Source organism: Equus quagga, chromosome 12 (genome assembly GCF_021613505.1).
Source record: "Equus quagga isolate Etosha38 chromosome 12, UCLA_HA_Equagga_1.0, whole genome shotgun sequence".
Lineage (NCBI taxonomy): Eukaryota > Metazoa > Chordata > Mammalia > Perissodactyla > Equidae > Equus > Equus quagga.
Genome location: NC_060278.1, coordinates 16,804,536 through 16,829,707, shown reverse-complemented (window position 1 = coordinate 16,829,707; position 25,172 = coordinate 16,804,536). Strand labels below are relative to the sequence as shown.

The window sequence follows — 25,172 nt, the reverse complement described above, 5'->3', positions numbered from 1 at the left end:
ATTTTATTTTTACTCATATTTACCTTATAAAGAGGCCGGGCTCAAAAGGTCCTTTATCTCTGTAGTCTTTCCTAATCTCTACAAATGAATGAACTGATCTCTTTTCTAAATCGTCAAAGTGCTTTCTCTGTAAATATCAGTTCAGGTCCTCCCGGAAAGAGATGTCAAAATAGAATGAAAAATGCAAGAGATTTATTAGGAGAATCACCTGAGAAAGGTAAGGAGGAGAGGGCAAGAGGTGGCAGCCAAGGCTGCAGACCAGGATGCGAGTCTGATACCTGGAAAGAAGAGGAGGAAGGAGGGAGAAGGAGCATAGGGTAGAAGAATCTTAGACTCCCGTGCAGTTCTGAGAAAGTGTCTCCGGGCCGATGGCGAGCCCTAGAGCAAAGATTGCCTGTTAGAGTCTCGCGTTGGGCAGGAATGGCTCAGTTCCACTACCCGGTCCCTGTCGTCATTCATTGGCCAGGAAGGGAATGGCCTTGGTAAGATCTCTGCAGTGGGTCCCGAAGGTGTGGCAGCTGGAGCCCGTTAGCTAACTATACTCCTCTCCAACAGATTCCTTCCAGAAGGAATATCTGTGCAGCACACCATGGCTGTCACACTTTATTTTTCACATGCCGTGTCTCACTTCCTGTCCTTATTAGAACTATTTATTATGTATCTTACTTCCCTAGCCAGTCTGTTAGGTTCTTGAACATAGAATCCATATCCCATTTATTCTTGGAAATATGCAAAGCCGTGACATACTTGGAGGGACTTAGAAACCCATAACAACAAAAAAAGTCAGTAACTTATTTCTGCAGTAATAATCAATTCTCTAATACATAATGCATCATGGTATGAAGCCAAGGTTTCCTCAGTTACTGCAATTATTCAGTAGGTTGCCCTTAGCACCTTCTGAGTACAACAGTTTACTGTCTTGACAATACTCTCTTATTTACTTGGGAGTTAGTTTTCACCTGCTCCCTAAATTCTTTTCTTCTTTGACAGTGGTGTGAGGTTAAGCTAGTCCAATACTCTGTTACTAGCGTGTACTTAATCTACACCACATTTCCCAATCATTCAGCACAACACTCCATCTGACACTATGCATGGGTAACATTAATTTCAGACATTTATCAAAATTTTACCACGCACCTAGTAAGAGTTCAAGTTAGATGTATGGTCAACACAGACAACAGAAGGCATTCGATAAATATTTCTAGTTTGAATAAACCCAATTCAACTTCTCCTTCTACTTCCATGATAGGTATATAACACAAATATGCAAAAACAGACCGTTGCCATGCACACCAGGGCAACTTCAAATGATCTGCCCTCTCAACAATCTTTTAAAAAAATTGGGTCAGTATTGTTGAAGTGTATAGTTAGCTGTTCCTTTTTAAATCAAAATATAAAAGTTGTTCTTTTAACTGTTGATTAAGAGCCGCTACTCTGAAATCTTCATAGAAAGAATTAAAGAGTAAGAAGTCACAATTCTTTTTTACAATCTGGTGCCAATATTACCCACCCTGATTAAGTGGCAGCTTGTAGGTCTACTATTACTGTTTTGCCAATAACAGAATCAGTTAAAAACACAGAAGGGGGCTTACATAGATTCAAACATACATATATGCACAGAAAGAAAAATATTTCCTTCGAACTACTGTATTTCAGGATGACAGGAGCACCCCAGAACTAATGCCCACCCTGAGAAAGGAGGGAAGGAAACTAACTTTTTATTAAGTGCTATTTTATTTTAAAAAGAAGCACTTATTCTTTCATTTTCCCCAGTCTCCGGCATCACATTTCGAAATTATGAATCAATAAATATTTTTTTAGTTCCCATTAAAGCATCTACAATGCAAAAGACCCACTTCTTACTAGAGAGCCAAGCTAGAATTTTTTAAATTGTCTGCAACAAAGATTACAAGAACTGAAATTTACAAGCCGAAGCCAGAGCAAGAGAACGAAGATTTTCGTCTATCCTATGTTTATTTGAGGGGGCAAAATTGTCCCCATTTTAAGGAGGTGAGAATTTCATTTTCCTGTGAAATAAAAGGATTGTTGAGCCCTGAGCCAAACAAACAAACAAAAACTTTGAAAGTCAGAAGTTGCCGAGTTCTACTATCCCAAGTCGTCATTCAGCAATCTAGAGAGCTCCGTTTAATTCTTAAGGAGTCCCGTTATGGCGATCTAAGTAGTAGCGGCGCCAATTTTTAGACTATCCAGAGTTTATAGCTTGTTAGTAGCATCCTGTGTACAAGAAAGAATCGTCTATTAGGGCAGATCCATTTCCACACGGCTGTCAACATTCCACGTTCTACTGGACACTTTCGCGTTCCATAGAGTGCCAATTACCCTCCCCTCTCTTAAACAGCAGAAAATAGAAGCTCACATCAGATCGCCATTTCAGCACCTGCCATTCCTCTAATCCTTCATTTCAGTAGAAGAGCAAATCTGATTTAGCCACAGTGCAAGTTATTAGGAGATTGTAGCGATTATGAAACTTCTGACCCCGACAGCTACTGTCAGCTAAAAACTCATAATCCTTTAAGAAAATATGACTCTGCTCCCTTCCTTCATCTCTCAAATATTTGTTTTGCACCTAGTGAATGAAGTTAAATAGCATATTGAAGAAAATCACTTGACGGCAAGATTGAGCTGAAGACCTGCGTGGCCTGAAACATTATCATTTCACCTCTTGCTCTCAGGGTTGATTGAAATGAGCTTTGGAGATTGTGGTGTGGTCCCTAGAGGGCCCTACAGGATAGCAAATCCATCTCCAAAAGCCGTTGTATGTATGAATTCGTGCTGATTTTATGGGACAGCCTGTTTCCATTTAGACAGGTTCAGGCAGCACAGAGCAGAATCATTTCTCTCCTTCTTGTAAGATTAAAAGTGGAGCCACTTTTGAACAGAATCCTTCACTTGGTATTCCCCTTATTACTTTCATTTCCCCAGAATCATAAAATTGTTGTTTCCCGATGATACCTCCCATTCACCTTCACTTCTCCTTGCAGAATAGAAGTATCATAACTAGGAAACCTGTCAGTTCAGAGAATATTCCTTCATTTTGGTTACAAAGGCGAATTACAAGCTTCCGACCTCAACCAATAACCAGCCTCCAGAATCAAAATGTGTCATTTCATGGGAAATCATATTATCTACCCAATGGGTCTCACATTTCTTCCTATCAATCAAACATTTTTTTGGATTTAACTTTTGGGATATCCAAATGGATTTAGTAGGAAAATAAATTAACAGAAAGGCTTTTAAGTCTTACTTATTTCTTCAGCATGTATTAGCATTGGAGAAATCCTATGGATTAGTTCATTGACAATTTATTAAAATCTCTAATAACAATGATTATGACAATAACAGGTTATCTATTCATTTAGGATTTATACACATCTGAACCCAGATAGTGAAAGCAGAAGACAGTGATTCAAAAAACTGATTACTACGCTGCACGGTAGGCGGAGGAGCAAAAGTCAACAATATGGGCTTGGGATTCACATAGACTCAAGGTGAAACGCTGCTGGCTTCTCTTATTAGCAGCTTTGCTAAATTATTTACCTTCTCAATGTCTCAGTTTCCTTCTTTTTCAAATGGTGGTTGTAGTACATATCTTTTAGGGTGTCTGCTGAGCCCATGATAGCACCCTATCTCTGAGAAGAGCCCCCTCCTCATATGACCCTTCTCAGACTGGAGTGTTGGCAGTCATGTTTTGTGCTGTGTGACTATTGCCTGAAGTGGACACTTGGCCCAAACCAGGACCATCAGATTTCCTCTCTGAATGTTACGATTGAGATGCAGGAGCAGTTACCAAGTCTCTGCTTGTGGATGGATCCAGAAAATGGTGGGGTAACGTGTAAGGAGAAGCAGAGAAAGTTAGACAGCAAAGACAAAAGAAAGCAGGAGTCCGATTTAAAAATAACAGTTAATGTGGTTCCAGAAAGAGGGAGCATGCCAAAGAAGTGGCTGTCTTGGTGTCTGATGGCTTTGCATTTCCTGGCTTAACTCACACATGAGGCCAAATTGCTCTTGAGTGAGAGAGTAAATTTTAGTAAATTTCCTTTTTTGTCTTAATTTAAAGTGAATTTCCTGCTAATAGAAATAAAAATAACCATGCCCACTGCAGAAATAACAGTGCCTATATATGAAGGCAATTGTGAAAGTTAAATGATATAAGTAAAATACTACTTCAATTACATTCAATAAATGGGAGTTGTTGTTATGTCACTTTTTCTAGAGTAAAATAGGAATACACTTAAAGATAAATATTAGAGATTTTAAAGTATGTTCAGTTAATGGATGAAAACAGTAAATTAGTAGAAAATATAATTGCTATAATTTATGTCAATGTACTTTCCTGGTAAGCCAGATACGAAGTTTCTGTAGTTTGTCTTTCTCAGTGGCACTGCTAATGGGCCACAGGGCTCTTATTGGGTGTATGTGTGTGTATGAGTGTGGTTGCATGTGTTGAGTGTGTGTTTGTAGATGAAGATAACATGTTTTCATCACTTATGGAATTCAGATTATTATTATAATAAGAGCAGTTGAAAATTACCTAATGAAGACGACATTAGACTTCATTACATGCTTATTCTATTTATACAATCATTCAATAAGCTGGGAATTATAAGTTATATTTAGGAATACTAAAAGTTTCAACTAAAACTAAGTAGTTAACAGCAGTACTGAACACTTTAAAATCATGATGTTTGGCCAGTGGCAATCTTAGAAAAAATTTTTCCTGACTGATAGGGTCCAAAAGCTGGCCTTTCCTATCTTTTGAGTTACCAGATTTATTGTCTCACTCTATTCCCTTCCATCTTTGTCTCAAACCAGCCAATTCTTGCCTGAGATCATCTCTTTCTTGTAATACTTTGCTAAATAAGAGTGATAACAACTAACTAATACTCTTATTGCTCTATTTTCCAAATTCTTGGCCTTAGACTTAGAGTTTCAGTAGGCACTTGGTTGACTTTCCAGTTGTTGCAGTGTCAGCTTTGCAAATGTTTGGTTCAGCCTAACAAGAGTTTCCAGCCTTCCAGCCTGCTATATCTGCTTCACGTGGCCTCAAGGTAACCGAGAATCACTTGAGAGGAAGAGGCAAGAGAGGAAGCAAGAAAAATTAGTCTTGATGATTATATTGAAGAAAGAACTTAGATTTGGTTACTAGCACAAAGAACTAACTGGAAGTAAAAAATCAGAGGCTTCTTAAGTCTTTGAAGGAATCACATTGCCAGAGAAGTCATGTGCCCAACCCTGATTGTTCACTCCTTAAAACTTTTCTTAGTCTCCCCAATTTACACAAGAATTACAAAAGCAGTGCATCCCCCAAAGAGGGATTCCGCACTACCCACTATATGTGATATTTGGAGTTGCCCCTCGTTGGAGAGAGAGTGAGTATGTTCTATAGGTGGAGGAAAAGCGTGCAGAAAAGATGTCTGATTTCTAGAGACTTCCAGATGCTCACCCAAACCTCTTTCCTTTCCTTTCTAGACCCATAGATGACATTTCTTACCCTTCTGTGCAGTTAGGTTTGGCTATGTGACTATGCCAATGACATGTGAGTAGGAGTCTTGGCACCATATTCAGATCTAGCCCATAAAAAACACTCAAATCTGTAGTCCTCCACGTTTGTTCTCTTTCTGTTGGATAGATGTGGATGGGCAAACTTCGACATCATGTGTTGAAGCCAGCAGAACGCAAAACGCAAAGAGTCAGAATCTTGGAATTACTGCTTGGAGGTGAGTAGCTTACCAACCTGAAACATCTATTATTGACTTTACAAAAATTAGAAATAAATATCAATATTATTTAAACCATTATATATCTCGAGATTTGTTAATTATGCTTGTTAGCCTTACCCTAAACCACTTATTTAATATTTCCAATTCATTTAACTTTTTGATATAATTTTCTGATAAAAGTGATTGTGCAGCATCTCAGAAATTTCCTGAAATGCAAATGGCAAGAGGGTAAGTATATCCTACCTAGCAGTAGTCCAGGAAATTAAATACCTGGAGAAATTCATTAGACAAATGCTGTTTTAGAATTTACACCAGTGAAAGCACAAAAATATGTTCAGCACATCTTTATTATTATGAAACATAAATACTAAAATATCAAATAATAGGTACAGAGTTCTAAGGAAGTGATCAGTAATGAACGAAATGTATCTCTATAGCTTTCAAGGATTTAAGCACAAAGCATAGTTACTGAAATATCTTAATACCAGATTTGTACTTTAAAAGAAAGCACAAATGCATTAATTTTCCTTTTTCCAAATGCTAATATTTCAAAAACCCAGCTGTTCTAGAATATCTTTGAGGCCAGTTACTATTAATTTATTTTGAAAAATACCTTAATTCAAGTATAGATTTTTAAAATCTACGGGAAGCTGCTATTATAGAATCTATTACACTGTGACAAAAATAATGTAGGAGAAACACAGGTACCTACTAAAATCCCTCCACTCAAAACTAAAAAATAGAAGACAATGATTTATATACCACAAAGGAAAAAAGCCCAAGACAGTTTACTCTGTTGTCTTGATAATTGTGATGTAAATACAACTGCAGAAAAGTCTCTTTAAATATATAATATATATATTAATATATAATATTGACTTTATTTCATTAGAAGTTACATTTACATATCATTAGCTTTTAGGATTTTCTCACGGGCACATCTGTGTTCCACATTTTTAAAGGATGCAAAAAGAATGCATTGAGATAGCAATAATAATAATTAATAATGATAATAGTGATGGCTGCATGCATTGAATCCTTATGTACTTACCACTTTTCACGGATCATTTAATCTTCTCTGCCTACCTATGGGGAGGTATTGTTAATAAGAGTTGCACAACTGCAGAGGGCGCCACTCATATATTAGTCTACATAAATGGTGTCTCTTGAAGTTGTGCAGTGCACAGCCTCCAAAACCACATGCGGCAATTCTGACTTTTATTATTCTCACGTTAGAGATGAGGGAACTGAAGGTCATAGACAGAAGAGAAAAAAATTTAAAGAAAGTGAAACCAGTACCAGAGGCTCCCTTTGCTTGAGGAGCAGGATTAAAATCAATTCATTTTTAAAACTGATAACACCTATGCTGCATATAAGTATTAAAGTAATGAAATTAACTTTGGCAAAAGTACATATATATATATATATATATAAAATTTAAGTTTGGTGAGAATATGCTATTTCTGGGCATCTGCCTTTAAATGGTAAAACCATCATCTACCACCCAGCAAGCAGGCATAGTCAGGGCACCTCTCCCGTGTTCCTATGTGTTCCTATAGTCCTCTGGGCATTTCACGACATCATACCGTAATTCTTTAATATGCTAGTCCTTCTTCTGGAATCCAAATTCCTTAAGAGCAAACTGTCCCACATTTGTACCTCTAGATACTAGCATGTAATAGACATTCTATTACTTTTTGGAGAACTAATGAGAGGGACATTAGTTTTCTCATAAAACAATGCTACATTTTAAAATTGGTTTTCTATCAATTACATTTAAGAACCAAAACCTCAACACATTTCAGAAGTCAAGCTGAAAGGAAATGGAGGAAAATGTTATTTGACAATCAAAGGCAGCTTTCTAGAAGAATCTCCTTATCATGAATCCCAGGAGTTGAACTTTGTACGGTTATTTGGCAAAAAACAATCACGTATCTCATATTGAGACAAATTTAACAGTAAAAAAACAATGTGTTCTCTTATGATAGTTCCAATTGTTCATTTCTTCAAGTTTGGACTAATTTGAGTTCTTAGATGATTTAACGTTGAAGGAAGAAAATATTTATTTATAGTTTAGAGCTAACTACTTCCAAAAGTTTTTAAGGCAACTTGAAGAAATAATTAGCTGTATCTAAAATTATTCCAAGTGCCATCTTACTTCTAAAATGTGGTTTTTTCCCATTTGTTTGTTTGTTCTTGTCTTGGGCAGAATATTCTTCACTGGTTTGCTGATTTTTTGGAATAATGTAAAGAACTTTAGAGATGAGGATAGCAAACCCCTCAGAGGGAGTCATGCTCATAAATTCAGTAGATCTGATACAGAGTGAAAATATTGGAAACTTGAAGAATTTGACAGCTTTAAGCTTTGAGATCTTAGATATACAAGACATAAAATTAAAATATCACTGTCTCCTCAGGAATTTACCTTATATGAAGTGTCTGAGGAAAGACTGATGTTTTGTTTAGTGTCAGAAATGCCATCTCAAGCCACTCATTATTAAACAAAGGGACTTTCGATCTCAAATGTCTCAGAGATCGAGCAGTCATACCTCTAAGCATCTAATATTATACACACACTTTTACTGTGTGTCTACTGAGAAACTTGAGTTAAAAGTCAAGTCCGTCACTTGCAATGGAATAACGTGGGAGACTGGTTTGTTCCTGTGTCTGGCCTTCCAGTGTTGCCAGTGTTGAAAGATCACCAAATGTTAGCAGGTGTGGGGCTTGACTCTGGAAATTTTATGAAGTCGTGAAGGTCAGAATTCACTGGTTCCAACATATGGTATGGAGAAGAAAGGAAAACATCCTTAGAATACATGCCACAGGAGCCTTCAGAAGTTACTGCTCAAGGACATACCGAAAGCAGGCTCACCATTGTGCTGGCAGAGATGTGACGATGAGGGAACATAAAACCTTCTGACCTTTAGCCATGACCCCCAGAAAGCCTGTGACAAATGAACTATCTTCATGTTTTCTTAAGGCGTACAGAAGTCAGAGACTTTTGAAGACCCAAGGATCCTGTCTTGTTTGGTTCACTGCAGTAACTTTATTGAATAAAACTGTGGAAGAGAAAACCTGCTGACTCCCATCTCTTACTCAGTTTCCTGATTTGCATCCAGAGGCCACAGAGGCTGTTAAAAAGCTGGCTTGAGTTGAGTTAGAAGAAGAATTATTTTGTGAACAGTTTTCAGATTGCATTTACTGAAAATTCAAAATAGCACACGCTGGTTGACTATGAATATGCCAAAGAAAACATAATTCTCAAGAACAAAATCAAGGGTTATATATGTAAATAACAGCCTTGTTCTTCCTCTAGATTGGGGAGGCAATCTAGCATATCGGGTTAAGAAGGAAATTTGTTTCCTGAGATCCATTACTAATTAAATTGTGCTTATGTAAGAGAAGGGTCTTGTTCTTAGAAAATGCATGTTGATTTAGGGTAAAAGATCATATTATCTTTACTTTACCCTCAAATCAATAGTTGATTCCACATGAAGGGGTATGTGGAGTGCTTATGATACTATTCTTGCTAATTTTTTATAAGTTTGAAATATTTCAAAATAAAAAGTAAAAAAAAAAAAGGATGTGGTTTCTCCAGTCTTCCCCTTATCAGCTGTATGCCCTTGTTCAAGTCACTTGCTGTTTTGAAACGTCAATGTTCTCATCCACAAGATGCGAATAATACTGGTAAGAACCTCAAAGAATTTGATGAAATCACTCAAAAAAGTTAGTAATAGTTTAATATAAATCTTAAAAGTTATTTTCCACTTATGCTTGATTATGCATTTTGGTTCTGACCAATCGGAAGTTGCTGAGTACCTGCACAATACCCATTATGACAGTAAAATATGCTGATGCTATCTTAATTAAATAATCATCAGGGCTCATGACATTCAATTTTTGCAAATGCAAACATTATAAAGCAGGCCATTTTTGAAGTGCTCTGTTTAATTATAAAACAACTATATACATCCAAATATATTAAATGAAATTGAATGGATTGGGAATTTATCAGACATTAAAATTTATTTAGAAACAGTGTGGAATTTTTAGCAGTTTCTCAAAAAACAGAAAAGACAGACAAAAATCAGGAAGCAAAGAAATATTTCCTTAAGTTTTCCTAGATCAGTCAAAATGTAAACAATTGTTTTGGGCATTTATAGACAATGAAGCCATTTGCTGTTATCACTGTGTCATGGTGGTGGAAGAAATATTTTCTCAACAGAGAAAATAAGTACCAACACCTCCTTTTGATTAAGCTGATACGAGCATTATAATTAAGGCCAGTGTTATTCTTCACACAATGGATTATTTTTCTGATCTCACCAGAGCTATAATTATTCTAGCAACTTCAATGCCGAATTTTAATTCTACCTAGAAATATTTCGATAAACTGACAATAAATATGTTAAAACACTTAAAATGATAACTTGCTTCTCCCTTTAAAACATTGAGGGGCCAGCCTGGTGGCGCAGTGGTTAAATATGCACGTTCTGCTTCAGCAGCCCAGGGTTCACCAGTTCGGATGGGGGTACAGACCCACGCACCACTTGGCAAGCCATGCTGTGGTAGGCGTCCCACATATAAAGTAGAGGAAGATGGACACGGATGTTAGCTCAGGGTCAGTCTTCCTCAGCAAAAAGAGGAGGACTGGCGGCAGGTGTTAGCTCAGGGCTAATCTTCCTCAAGAAGATAGTCTGTGAGGCAGCTACCTTTATTCATATTTCTTAGCATAGGAAAACAAGGAGATTAAATATATTCACAGCCCCTAAAGAAAGCTGGTATTAGAATGCACGAGGGGTGTAACAGAACTGACCACATAGCCTTCTAATTATGTACATTTTCTAGAGAGCTGCACATTCAGAAAACAAAATCCATTCACTGTGGAGACAAAAAGCACTCAAAATTCAAGCAATTCTCATGAACTTTACACTCCAGTGAAACCAGGTACCACTGTTCTCTTGAATCTCAGAGAGGTGGAAATATCACATCTCTGACTAAGAAGTTTTAAAACCAGAACCTTAAACTTTTGATTAAGTTATGTAATACAGCCCCATGGAATCCTGTTTATGAAATTCTAATTTCAAAGACCTGGGTGACCACATAGATTACCATTCAAACTGGACACTTCTGAGAATGAAAGGGCATAAACTAGGGCTGTCTGGGCTATTATTAACAATAAATTTTCAATCAACTATTGCTTTAGTGATGTAAAATGGAAGGAAGCACCCTCTTCAGAGATATTTATTACTAGAGGACCAACCATTTCTCTATGACTAGAACTACTATGGTAATATACAGGGAATTTCATGATTCTCAGAAGAGCAGCTTGGGTAAATACCTAATGAGAAGGCTACCATTCTGGGAAGCCGTCGGTATTGGGTGCTTTAGACAAAGGTAAAAAGTCTTAATACGTATTTTTAAGACTTCATACATGAACAAACATTTCACTTCACATATTTGATGAAAATTCCTCAAGGCATTGTCTTAGAAAGAAAACAAATAAGAGTATGGGATCCTACATATTACATTTTGAGTAATACCGAAAGAGGGATCAGGGCCCAAAATGAAAATGTAAAAGGTATCATTCATTTAAGAATTGCTTCTGGAATGAATGCATTTAACATCTAGTAACTAACTTTATGGAAAAAACATTTAAATGTCACATATTTTCTCCATGATCAGCAGTATGGCATAATAAAAAGCTCCATGGATTGAGAGAAAGACCACAGAATTTGGAGTCAGAACCACTTGGGCTCAAACTCTAGGCCAATCACTTAGTAGATGAGTGACACAGGGAAATTTATGGGGAAAATTATCTGTAGCAAATATGGTTAGATGCTCATCCAACATCTGTTACTCCCTTCCTCCTTCCCAACGGAACCCCAAGTTTATTCAAGTACACACTTGTTCCCCTGGAAGCCCATGTATCCCAGGGATAGGATGAATTATAAAGGTTAACTTCATATTCCCTTTGTCAATGATTGGTTCAGGAATGTACATGTGACCAATTTGAACCAATGAGAAACAAGGAAAGGTTTGCCAGGTCTTTGGGGAAAATTCTTCCTCCTTCTTCTGGGATAATGTCCAGAAGTGACTCTCTCCTTCTCTGAATACGTACAGATGTACATATATGAGGCCTGCATGTACTCCTTTTGTTCAACAGTCAATCTTAGGATAAAGTCAACACACAGAGGTAAGCTGGAATAAGACTGTCACAGGGAAATGAAGCCAGAACCAAAGTTCTTAGGTTGCCCTGTCTCTGGACTTCTAGATCTGTGGCCAAGAATTCTACATACTTTAAGCCAGTTTGATGGAGCTTTTTGATATTTTCAGCTGAAGGCATTCTGATCTTCCTGAGTCATTTTCTCATCTTTGAAAGTCAGATTGATAGCTACATTGTGATCCTGCAAGAATTCATGATAATACATATAAAGTATTATGCATGATGCTTGGTGCAATACAAGCCTCCATTACAGGGTATCAAGTGTGAGGTGCTAGTTGCCTGGCACTCTGAGTATTTACTATTAACTTTGCTAATAATTAATTTTGGCAAATCTTTCACAGCGTTGATTTCTGATTGCTCACATTTCCATATCAGATGAGACTGGGGATACTCGCCTCCAAAGAACACATTGTAATTGTTGAGGTAAGAATTTTAAATCTCTTTGAGGTCCTCAAAAGACAAGGAATAGAATAATAATACATTAGCATTTTATTGGATCTCACACACAAATGCATACACACACACACCTTAAAGCAAATAAAACAGGATCAGGCTGAGAAAAGAAATTAACTTATCACATTAAACACTCATTTCAAAAGAACTCAGGAGAATACAACATATTGGATACTTCTAAAATTAATTCAAGTTTAAAATGAATATAGTAGAATATATAAAAATTTAAGGTGTAAGCTTGAGTCATAATCCTTAACTTAGAAAGGTTAAAATTTGGGACTTATCAAGGAGAATAAGGCAACTAAAACAATTAAAACCCGATGTGATGAAGATAAAATTCTAAAATTTAAAAATTTTGGATAATGTCATTTTTCCAAACAAAACAACATTGACACCAGTAAAACTAAAGAGGGGATAAAATATTGATTAAGCACACAGGCTGTGGGTATACAACCTGAACTTGAAACTTAGCTCTGACACCTGTATACTATACAACCTTAGGCCTCTTTTTCAGCCTCTCTTAGGCTGTTTTCTCATATATAAAAGGGAGATAATAAAATCTACCTCATAGACTTAGGTTTAAACAAAATGAGATAGTGTGAGCCAAGTTCTTCTATAGGTGCCAAGTGTACAGAAAGCACTTAATAAAATATTTTTATTATAGTCTTGTAATAAAATTAGTCCAATGGGATCCCACTGACTTCGGGTAGTCTATCACAGAACTCCGGGTTTAAAAAAACAGCCTCAAATTTCAGATGAGCAAAGAGAAATCCTAGAAGATATCTGCAGCAATGGCAAGAAAAGGCAGGTGGCAAATGCTGTAAAAATAAAATCATATGGGAATTTCTCCTTCTGGATAAGATAGAGTAACAGAGATTGGATTCAACCTCCTTTATGAAACAACTGAAAAATAACAGACAAAATTTATGAAACAATGCTTTTCAGACATTGGACATTAGGCAACTTAGGATGGTGATCCCTGGGAAAAAGGACATAAATGAAGTGAGTCCTACAATTTCCCCAGCTTACTGCCTAGAGGGTTTCCAGGTGACTGTGCAGGGAGGGGAAACTCAGGCAGAGTCCAGTGGTCTCTCTGAGCAGACATTACAGATTTAGGAGTCTGGGATGCCAAGGTAGACACAGAGTGGAGAGGGCTTCACAGAGAGAAATCTCTGCAGAGGGTGCTCCTCTAGTCTTCAGCTGAGTACTAACCAACACAAGTAAGTGAAGAAACTACATGAATTTTGGAAAAGAATCACCCGAAAGGAGAAGAATAAATAACTCCTGAAATTTAAAAAGGCCAGGAATAATTCATGTCCCCACCAGACAGAGAGGAAATCTAGTAATTCATGGGGCATAGAGTAGGGTACTCATAAGGGTATCACCTGAGTATGAGAAAAAATTCACCCCAGAATAAGCACTGGTATGATTCTAACCAATAAAAACTAAAAGTAAGCTTCTAAAAGAAGCAAACTGTTTACAAGTAACTTAATTTCTTCCCATAACAAATCCTAAGATGGTTATAGGAAAACCCTATTCAACATCCACTAAAGGAAAACTCATGCTATCATTTAATAAAAAATTACCAGACATTTGAGGAAGCAGGAAAATACAACTTATACTGAGGAGAATAATCTGTCAATATAAACAAATCCAGGAATGACATAGACAATAGAATTAGTAGAAAAGGACATTGAAAGGGTTATAAGTATAGTCCACATACTCAAGAAGGTAGAGGAATGAACATATAGACATGGAAGGTACAAAAAGACACAAATCAATCTTCTACAATGTTTGAAACACACTGGGTGGGATTAACACCAGATTAGACATTGCAAAAGAAAATACTAGTGAAGTTGAAGATATAGGAATAGAAACTATCTAAAAGGAAAGACAAACAAAGATGAATGATCAGAGAACTGGTGAGCTGCAGAACAAATTCAAGTGGCTTAATATATGTAACTGGAGCCCCTGAAAAGTGGGGGTAAGGATGAGGGACGGAAAAAATATTTGAAAAAATGGCCCAAAACATTGCAAATTTGAAGAAAGCTATGAGCCTACAGATCCAAAAAGCTGAAAGGACCTCAAGTACAAAACACTTAAAGAAAATTACATCAATACACATAATAATAAAAGTGCTTAAAACTAGTGATAGAAAGAAAAATTTACAGGGAACCAGAGGAAAAAAGATACACTACATACATGGGAACAATGATAAGAATGACAACAGACTTCTCAATGGAAACAATGCGAATCAGAGGGAATGTAGCAACATCTTTGAAGCGCTGAAAGAAAACATACTGTCAATCTAAATTTCATACCCAGTAGAAATATATTTTTTAAATGAAGGCAAAATAAACACTTTCAAATACACAAAAACTCAAAGAATTTATCACTGGCAGTCCAACACGACAAAAAATGTTAAAGAAAGTCCTTCATAGAAATAATACCCAGTAAAAATGTAGATCTACACAAAATAAGGAGAGCACTGAAAATGGTAAATATGTGGGTAAATATAAAAATTTTTCCTTAAAAAATTATTTTTAAAGGCAATTGATGGTTTAAACCAAAAAAAATATAACAAAGTATTGTGGGGTTTATATACATGTAGAATTAAAATGTATGACATTGGGGTCGGCTCTGTGGCCGAGTGGTTAAGTTCGCATGCTCCGCTGTGGAGGCCCAGGGTTCAGATCCTGGGCACGGATGTGGCACTGCTCGTCAGGCCACGTTGAGGCGGCGTCCCACATCCCACAACTAGAAGGACCTGCAACTAAGATATACAACTATGTATGGGGTGGGGGGTTGGGGAGATAAAGCAGGAAAAAAAAAAGATTGGCAAGAGTGTTAGCCCAGGTGCCAATCTTTAAAAAAAAAAAGGGTATGACATTAAATCTAAATAGTATGAACAAATCAAGTAAAAGGTAAATGTTCAGATTGGATAAAAAAGCAAGACCCAAATATATGCTGTCTATAAAAAACCACTAAGTATAAAGAAAAAAATAAGTTCAAAGTAAAATTATGGAAAAAGAGATCATGCTAACACTATATAAAAAAGCTGGGTGGCTATAACAATATTAGACAAAGTATATTTAAGAGAAAAGAATATTACTAAGAATAAAGAGAATAATTTCAGAATGATAATAAGGTCATTTATCAAGAAAACGTAACAATCCTAAACATCCATGTACCTTCTAATAGAGCTTCAAAATACATAAAGCAAAAATTGATAGAAATGCAAAAATAAATAGACAAATCCACAATTACAGTCAAGGATTTAACACAGTTCTCTCAATAATTGGCAGAGCAAGTACACAAAATTACGAAAGATATAGAAGACCTGAACAACAGTATCAACCAATCTGATCTAATCGACCGTAGAACACCCCACCAAACATCAGAATACACATTCTTTTTAAGCGCACACAGAATACTTACCAATAAAGACCACATTCTGAGCCATAAAAAGAAGTCTCGATAAATTTAAATGGATTGAAATCATACAAAGCATGTGCACTGACAACACTGAAATTAATTTAAAATAATCTACAGTAACATATTTGGAACAATGCAGAAATATTTGAAAGTAAATAACACACTTCTAAATAAGCGATGGTAGAAAGAAGATATCAAAAGTCAGAAAGTATTTTGAACTGAATAAAGATGAAAACATTACATGTCAAATTTTGTGGGAAGCAGCTAAAGTTTTTAGAGGAAAATCTACAGCACTAAATTCCCACGTTAAAAACAAAAAGAGGTCTCAAATCAATTACCTTAAGCACCTGTAAAAATAAAAGTAAATGAAATCCAATGAAAGAAGAAGAAAGGAAATAATAAAAAATCAGAGCAGAAATTAAAGAGACCCAAAAGCTGGTTCTTTTAGATGATCAATAAAATTGATATACCTCTGGCCAGACAGATCAGGGGAAAAAGAGAGAAAACACAAATTACCAATATGAGAAATGAGATAGGGAGCATCACTGAAGACTCTACGATGTTAAAAGGATAAGGGAATACATATGGACAACTTTATGACAACAAATTCCACAACTTAGATGAAAAGAATAAATTCTCGGAAAGATACAAACTACAAAATCTCACTCAAGAAGAAACAGATAATCTGAATGGCTCTATATGCATTAAACAAATTGTTCACGATTAAACATCTTCCCTCAAGGGAAAGCGTAGGGCCAGATGGTTTCACTGGTGAATGGCACCAAACATGTAAGGAAGAAATAATACCCATTCTATACAAACTCTTCCAGAATAGCTCCTCCACCAAACAATTTTGTAAATTTTTTTACAAAATTTAAAAGTTTTTAAAATTGGAGGACTCACACTGTCTTATTTTAAGTCTTATTATAAAGTTACATCAGTCAAGATGGTATTGGGGCCAGCCCAGTGGCGTGGTGGTTAAGTTTGAGTGCTCTGCTTCAGTGGTCCAGGGTTCACAGGTTCAGATCCTGGGCATGGACCTACACACTGTGCATCAAGCCATGCTGTGGTGGCATCCCACATACAAAGTAGAGGAAGATTGGCACAGATGTTAGCTCAGGGCCAATCCTTCTCACCAAAAAAAAGATGGTTTGGTATTGTCATAACAATAAACAAATAAATCAATGGAATAGATTGAGAGTACAGAAACAATTAAACCCAATTATAAATCAATTGATTTTCAAGCTAGGTGCCAATGCAACAAAATGGGGGAAATTTCTTCAACAAATTCTACTTGAACAATTGGACAGATGCGTGCAAAATGTGAATTTTGACACTTAACCCTTTTGCATCATAAACACACACAAAATTAACTCAAAATGGCTTAAAAGAATAAGTATAAGCTTTCTAGAAGAAAACACAGGATAAAATCTTAGTGACCTTGGGTTTGGCAAAGATTTCTTAACTTTGACACAAAAGGCACAAACTAAAAATTAAAAAATCAATAAATCAGACTTTAATAAAATTAAAAACTTCTGCTATTCAAGAGACACTATTAAGAAAATGAAAAGGCAAACCACAGACTGAGAGAAAATAGTTCCAAAACATATATCTGATAAAGACTTGTATCTAGAATATATAAACATCTCTTATAACACAATAATAGAAAGACAATCCAATTAAAAATGGTCAAGATATTTGAACAGACACTTCACCAAAGAAGACATATCGGAGTCAAATAAACACATGAAAAGATAATCATCGGGGAAATTAAAATTAAAATCATGAGTTACAACTATACATCCAGCAGAATGTCTAAAATTAAAAAGACTGACCATACCAAATTTTATCAAGGATATGCAGCAACTGCAACTGGTATACACTTGTGCTGTATTTGTCATAGCCAAAAACTGGAGACAACTAAAATGTACATCAACAAGTGAATGGATGACCAGATTGTGGTACATCCATACAGTAGTTTCTACTCAGCAAATAGAGAAATAAACTATTGACACGCAAACAACATGAGTGAATCTTATTACTATGCTGAGTGAAAGCAGCACAAGAAAACATTTTGGGGTGGTGGATATGTACCTTATCTTGATTGTGAAGATGGTTTCATGGATGTACACGTGGCTTTAGAGTCAGGTAGATGTGAGTTTGAATGCCAGCTCTGCTCTTATCACCTTCCATAAGTTGCCTATCTGAGTTTCAGCCTCTATGCTTATTTATGTGGTAGTAAGAATATTTTATGTGAGGATAAGAATATATGTGTCAAATGCTTGCTGTATTAAACATGGTAATGCATATAAAGTACCCAGCATAGTACTTTATTAATCTTCCCATCATGACCACTAGCCATGATACTATTTATTTCAACATTAGCCGAGACTAGCCCTGTGTAAATGCCCATGTCTTCTGTCCATTTGTACTCTGTCCCCCTTCTGTGAAACACACCTCCTTAGGACTGCTTTTCTACCAAAGATGTCTGTCCTCTACCTCTTGAAACAAAACAGAATATCTGTTTTGATGTTGTTTTAGAACTTTCACCCTTTATAAACTTTAGAACTTTCACCCCTTATAAACTATGCTATTCCTTCTGTCCTTATTTCATTTTTGCCTCGCATTGAGAGTTAAGTTAATCAAGCTCTTCATTCATGGCCTACTCAGTAGCCACTGTCTTTGCAAGGTCCTCCTCTTGTATTATTTATTCGTTTTACTCCTTTATCCCTAAACCCATTTCCATTAACCCCTCCTAAATAGGCACTCTTACAATGTTTGCTATATAACCTTATATATGTATGTGTACATGTATGCATGTACATGATTTAATGTATTTAAATGGTATTGTGCTATAGCTCTTATTTTTCCCTTTATGCTCCATTTTAAGGATCTGCCCTATTTGCTCTACATACCTCCAATAAATTGCTTCCAACTCTGTATTGTATCTACCAAAGTTAACTCATTGACTCTCTTAGAGATGGATGCTTGTGTGACCAACTTCCTGCTATCACAAACAATAATGAAATAATTATCAGTACTTGTCTTCTTGTGGACCCATACAAGAAGTTCCCTGGGACACACATCCAAACGGTGGGATTGCTAGGCCACAGGACAGACAAATAATTAATTTTACTAACTCAATCCTTCAAGACCGCTTCTCAAAATGTTTGAATAGTTTATACTTTCATCAGCATTTGGAATTAATGACCTTACTAATTCTTGCCAGTATAATAGGTACCTCATTTTAATTTTTATTTCTCAGATACTAGTAAGTTTGAGCATCACTTCCTATTCTTATTAACTACTCAGCTTTTCCCTTTGTAGATCACATTCTTATCCTTTGACCATTTTTATATTGAGTTTCCTATCTTTTATTTGTTGATTTGTAGCTCCTAGGAGTGTTTCAACATTAATGTCATTAATTTTATGCGTTGCTAAAAGCTATTCCAGTCTGTCACCAGCGTATTAACTTTTTTTATGGTGTTGTTCATTGACTAAAAATCCTTCATTTTAATATAGCCATAGCCATCATTTCTTAACCAAATTTTTAAAAATTATTGTTGGGTTATACTTAAGAAGTACAGCCCCTCACTTATATTTTGTTCTACTAACTTACAGTTTACCTTTTAACTCATCTTTAATCTATCTGGAGTCCAACTTTTTCTATGATGCAATGAACAAATTTGTTTTTCTCCCTATCGTGAGCCAGTGTTCCAATACCAGCTCCTAAAGAGTCTGTCTTTACTCCATATGTAAGCAACGCATCTTTATCATATATCGCTAACATTTCTTTGATAAAAAGGAGAATGCTCTTGGAAGAATGGTGACCCATGAAGGATAAGATGGGTAAGAGAAATATTCCTGCCCATCCTTCTTCAGGAGCGTAATGGTGACTGCTCACTACCAAATCAGCCTTCTGAAGGCATACACAAATAAGAAATCTTGAACTCACCCAGTGGCTCTAAATGCACTTCTTAAAAATCAAGACGAAAGAAAGAAAGAGTCGTCTTAGTTCAAGTGCTTCAGATATTTCATTTGAATTGCTGCAATTCTGTCAATGTTTAGTAGCATAACAATATGTTTCTATGTCATACTACATAAATAAAATGTTTGAATGGCATAACTATACTTTACATTGCATCATAATTGTACTTCTGCAGTAGCTATTTAAGATGCGTGCAGACCTGTTATCCACAAAATTTTCTGATTTTCCCAAAGCTTCATAAAATTCATGGAATGATTTATGGTACTTGGCATGATATAGGAGTTAACTGGTAAATTTTTTGTAAGCAAGGAAAAATCTAGGCCCAAACAGATCTGATTTATGGCTTAATTCAGTATTCTATACATAAAAAGTCCTCAAAGAAAATGTCCTTGGCTGATTACCTGGCTGAGAGCCCATACATTTACTAGGATGGAATTTACATGCAGAAGGAAATCCTCTTTCATGAAAGTCATGATCTATTTGCCTTTGCCTTTTGTTAAGAGGCAAAAACACCAGAGACTTCAAGGACTATAATGTTGTGTAAAACTTACCTCCATCCAGTTGTTCATGGAGTCCTTTCCAGGGACCATAAAGCACTATGGACTATATGCTTAAGTGATCATTTCTGCCTTACCCTTGGATTTCGATGGAAATTATTTTGGAATCTTGTTATTCAGTTACATTGACCAATGAAGATAAACAACAAATAGAAGACAGAATCAAGCAAGCCAGTATTTCCCTTAGAAACCGGTGGTGTATGATATTGTCAGCTGAAGTCCTAACTAAAGGTTTAGTACTATCTAGCACTAGTACTCAGACTTTCCATTTTCAATGTCCATGGATGTACCTCAAGTTTAGAGCAGAAGATTAAATCTAATCCATCTAACAACATTTAAGCAATGCTCATTATACCCAGAAATTTCTTGAGAGTGTCACAGTCAGACTTGGTAGTGGTTAATCTAAAAATCCACAAGATGGAGTTTATACTTTATCTTTTTGTTTTGATTTTGGTGGAAACTTGTAAAAATTCACCATTACAGAACAAAAAGAACGGTGACTTATAAGTTACAATTCACATAGCTGATGTGTTACATAATCAAAATTCACATTCTGTTATATTTTAGAAAGTCAAAAAAAATTCTGTTTCAGAACAAAAGGACAGTACTGACACATCACAACAGAACATATGGATGGTCATCCTCTGTCAAGGAGGAAATGTTACGATGAGAATGAGGGCTCCCACTCCCTTATTTCTCCACAGCACACTGACTACACTAGAGAGAGTGCAGGAGAGTTTCAAGTTATGGCGGATAATTGCAAGCTGTTGTGATTTCACAAGAGACACAGACCAACTGGGAAAAAGATACAAAGAACACACATGTTCTTTTGGACCAAAGACTTTGGCCAATGTGAATCTAGAGAGGATTGTTGGAAAATTTCAACATGCTTGAAGGATGGCAATACAAATGTTAAGTAAGAAACCAGCTTCGGTTGTGTTCATGAGGAAAGGTCTACAATTTTCTCCACAACACAAAATTTTTTTTCTATTGAGCTTGTACTGGAACATAGATATCATTAGGATGCTGCTCCTTGATGTCATACCATTTTGAATATTTCTGAAATCCATATCAGCAACATTGAAGATTGTTTAAATATTCTAAAGAAAATTTCCAAAGTTAAAATAGGTTATGTGGGGGCTGGCCTGGTGGTGCAGTGGTTAAGTTTGTGCATTCCGCTTCAGCGGCCTGGGGTTTGTGTGCTTAGATCCCAGGCACAGACCTAGCACCACTCATCAAGCCATGCTGTGGCGGCATCCCACATACAAAATAGAAGAAGACTGGCACAGATGTTAGCTCAGTGGCAATATTCCTCCAGCAAAAAGAGGAAGATTGGAAATAGATCTTAGCTCAGGGCCACCCTTCCTCACAAAAAAATAGATAATAAAAAATAAGTTTTGTAGGAAAAACTTAAGTAAGCTCTAAATATTCTAATCACGTGTAATTTTATTAAAATAACTTATAAACTCTCCATATTATATATTTAATGATTTATTTCAGTATATTCTATTACTTTTACTCATCAATCATGTATTTCCAATACCATTGAAAAGAAAAGTTTAAGTTTCTACTCACTAGGAAACATTTTGAGGGAAACATTTTTCTAACCATAAAATATTAGAATGTTCTGATCTATTTTAATAATCCCATTGCTAGTCACATAATAGAGACATTACCAATACAGCTAGCAGATTTTTAAAAACTAATTAAATCCATTAGAAGCAGTAGAAAACAGCTACTTATTCATTACCACACAAAGGAAGATGAATGAATTAGACTTTATGTAACTAAAAGCATGTTTCTTTTGGAAAATATTTATATATGAACTTTTATGCAATTTATGGAGCTAATAGGTTTCATTTGCTATAGGAGAATAAATGAAAGTGTGAACTAAGAATGGCATCATACATGTCAACTACAATCAAATTTAAGATGTACTTTATCAAAAAAAGCAATTTATAGTGGTGTTCTTACAAGTGAACATTTAGGAAAACAATAGTATGGCTAGAGTAAAAATTCAGAATTATATTTGTAATTAATTCAGTATGCTGCCCAGTCTGCTCCACTCCTATTTCTGCTCTACTTGTGATGGTACAAAGAGCAGGAAAGTATGCATATAATTACTTATTTAAGTCAAATAATTTATTCAGTAGATGCAGGGATGACCTATATTAACAGGTACCATCACCACGTAAGGGAGTGGCGTGAAAACACTAGTATCCAATATCTATTCAAGCTTCAATTTAGATTGACGTTAAATTTATTAGTCTAATTTCTCATGTAAACATTCACCTTTTCTTACAAGAATTAAGGTTTTTTTGTGCTTTAACCCTTACAGTTTTCCTATGAAATCACTCAGGTTGCTGTTATTCCCATTTCACAGATGTAGACCCAAGCTACCACAATCACACGCTGTACCCTACCCTTGTAAGGTAGTTTTTGGGGCAAAGTTCATGATCCACCTTCAAATATCCTCATTTTGATAAATCAGAATTAAGGGGACAGTTCTCTCCTGTACCATATGCCCTCTACCTAGAATCTTCTTCATTTGGTAAAAAATTACTCATCATCTAGGTTTAATTCAGAAATCACCTCTTCTCTGAAATAGATCCACCTGAAACAGATTTGACTATTCCTGCCTCCATTCCTCAGAGTACTTTATTCATAACTTTTGTAATAACATTTATCATACCATATCATAGTTGATACGCATGTCCATTTCCTTCTGCAGGACTTAGTCATCTTTCTGTCCCTTTCACAGAGCCTGTTACAGGGTCTGGCTTGAAGTAGCTTTTCAATAATTAAAAAAAAATAAATTGCATGAGAGATCCCACAGACAAGGCAACAGATATGAAAAACTGGGTATTGTAACTATTCATGTCCTTGAAGTATATCTTGTCAGTGAGAGAGAAAAGGCTTAAGAGTGAGGCAGGAAATTAACATAAATTATAAAGAGATATTTAAACATGTAGACAAAGGAGGAGAAGAATTGGAAACCTAAACAATGTGTGGTGTCGTGGCAGCTAATGACACAAGTGAAGGTAATCAGAACCAAGCACATTACCATATGAAGAGAAGGATTTCATTCCTGAATGATCAAGGGTTTCTTGTTTAAGTATGTAATTTTCTTATATGCACTCTTTAAGACAGGAAGAAAGAGGAGAAGGATATTATTGATAATAGAGAGTCCTGCAAGAGAAAGAACCCCAGTGAATACTGGCAATTCACCAGTTCTCGCCAGGAAGGATCTCTAAGACAGTGTGCCTTTTGTTAACCGTCTGGTGAGGGTGGAAATGGCTGTTGTAAATTTCAAGAAGAAAACGGTCATTGAGTTCCTACCTCACGCCAAATACTGTGCCAAGAGTTTTCACAGATCATCGCATTTTCCTAACAGAAGTTAGATATCATGGTCCCGATTTTACAGGGAAGGAAACTGAAGATCAGAATGATTGAATGAGTTGCTAACGTTGCACACTTAGTGGGGAGCTTTGATCAAACCAAGTTTGGGGACTCTTCTTATAATACCCTACAACCACCTCTTTTAATGTTTGAAAACATTATTACTCACCTACTGCATTAAATTAAAACTATTCCTATTGTAAGACACTTTGCTTAGGCTATTTCACATTTGCTAAATTGTAACTTGAGGATTCCTTTCACGTGAAGTTGGAGAATTTGCCTATATTCTTTGGGCATCTCATGGAAACCACGTTTAGGTAAATTGTTGTCATAGTAGTGATGGCTGACAGGTGTGTCTTCCACGGTTTTCGAGAAGGGCCAGAATCCATACAACTTCACGTTCTCACACAGTTCAACAGCCACGCTTGTGATCATCAAGCCGGAGGACAGGCGATACTCTGTCACACCCTTAGTTCTCCAGAAAAGGGCAAGATTTTTCAGGTACTTGGGATGGAAAAATATCACCTTTTGTCTTGCTTTAAACTCTTTCAGTGTGTCGTACACTTTAAAAGAGGCACCAGTGTTGGCCCTGAAGGAAAATGCTGGCAGAAGAAGGAATGCGTCTCCATAGGTGGCAATGTCCTCCAGAAATACCGCTTTCTTTTCCTTTAGGTTCCCATATCTGCCAAATTTTAAAAGATCATAATAAGAACAGCAACAGTAATCAAAGCAGCAGTTTTGGTAACATGAGGCTGAATTTACCACTGGCCAAAAAACTGAACGGTTTATATCACTGTATATAAAAGAGACAAACACTGAACTCAGAGAAAATTCTACGAGTAAATATCATGTAAATATCAAGGTCACATCATCTCTCTTTCTTGGTACACTGAGGCTTTAATTCCTACTTTCTTACAGAGTGATAACTCTTATCGGATACACATTTCTTGTATTATTTTTATCTTCCAACTCGGTAGTTTTTCTTAGGTTGGTTTTTGATGCTGAAACACCTTCCAAATTTATAATGATGAAAGGTTTTCTCAAAGATAACACACTGTTAAAATATCTATGCATTTAAAAAAGTTAAATGAGCTGTACACTCGTGATTTGTGTACCTTTTATACATGTTGTTATAAACTAAAAGTTTCCTTTACAAAGCCTAAAATATCTATATATGTACATACACACAAACACATATTTTAAATTTCCTCCATGTATTGTGATAGCTCTCTGTGCTTGATTTAAATAATGCCTTAGTAAGTAAATACACTTGTAAGCACAATTATGTGTGTTTAGAAAGTAAGCCTTTGGGAGACAAGCATGATATTTTATATTCTGTCAAGAGATACTAAAATTATTTGAGGGGTGTATTC

At 36.0% G+C, this 25,172-nt stretch overlaps 1 protein-coding gene across 1 annotated transcript in view; it reads right to left on the bottom strand.

Moving 5' to 3' along the window:
• Window positions 1-24,012: 24,012 nt before the first annotated feature.
• ST8SIA6 (ST8 alpha-N-acetyl-neuraminide alpha-2,8-sialyltransferase 6) overlaps window positions 24,013-25,172 on the bottom strand; it is a 117,812-nt gene continuing 116,652 nt past the window's right edge. The window contains exon 8 of the mRNA XM_046678124.1: window positions 24,013-24,481. Within this exon, the coding sequence (XP_046534080.1) occupies window positions 24,013-24,481 (469 nt within the window). The remainder of the gene's footprint in view (window positions 24,482-25,172) is intronic.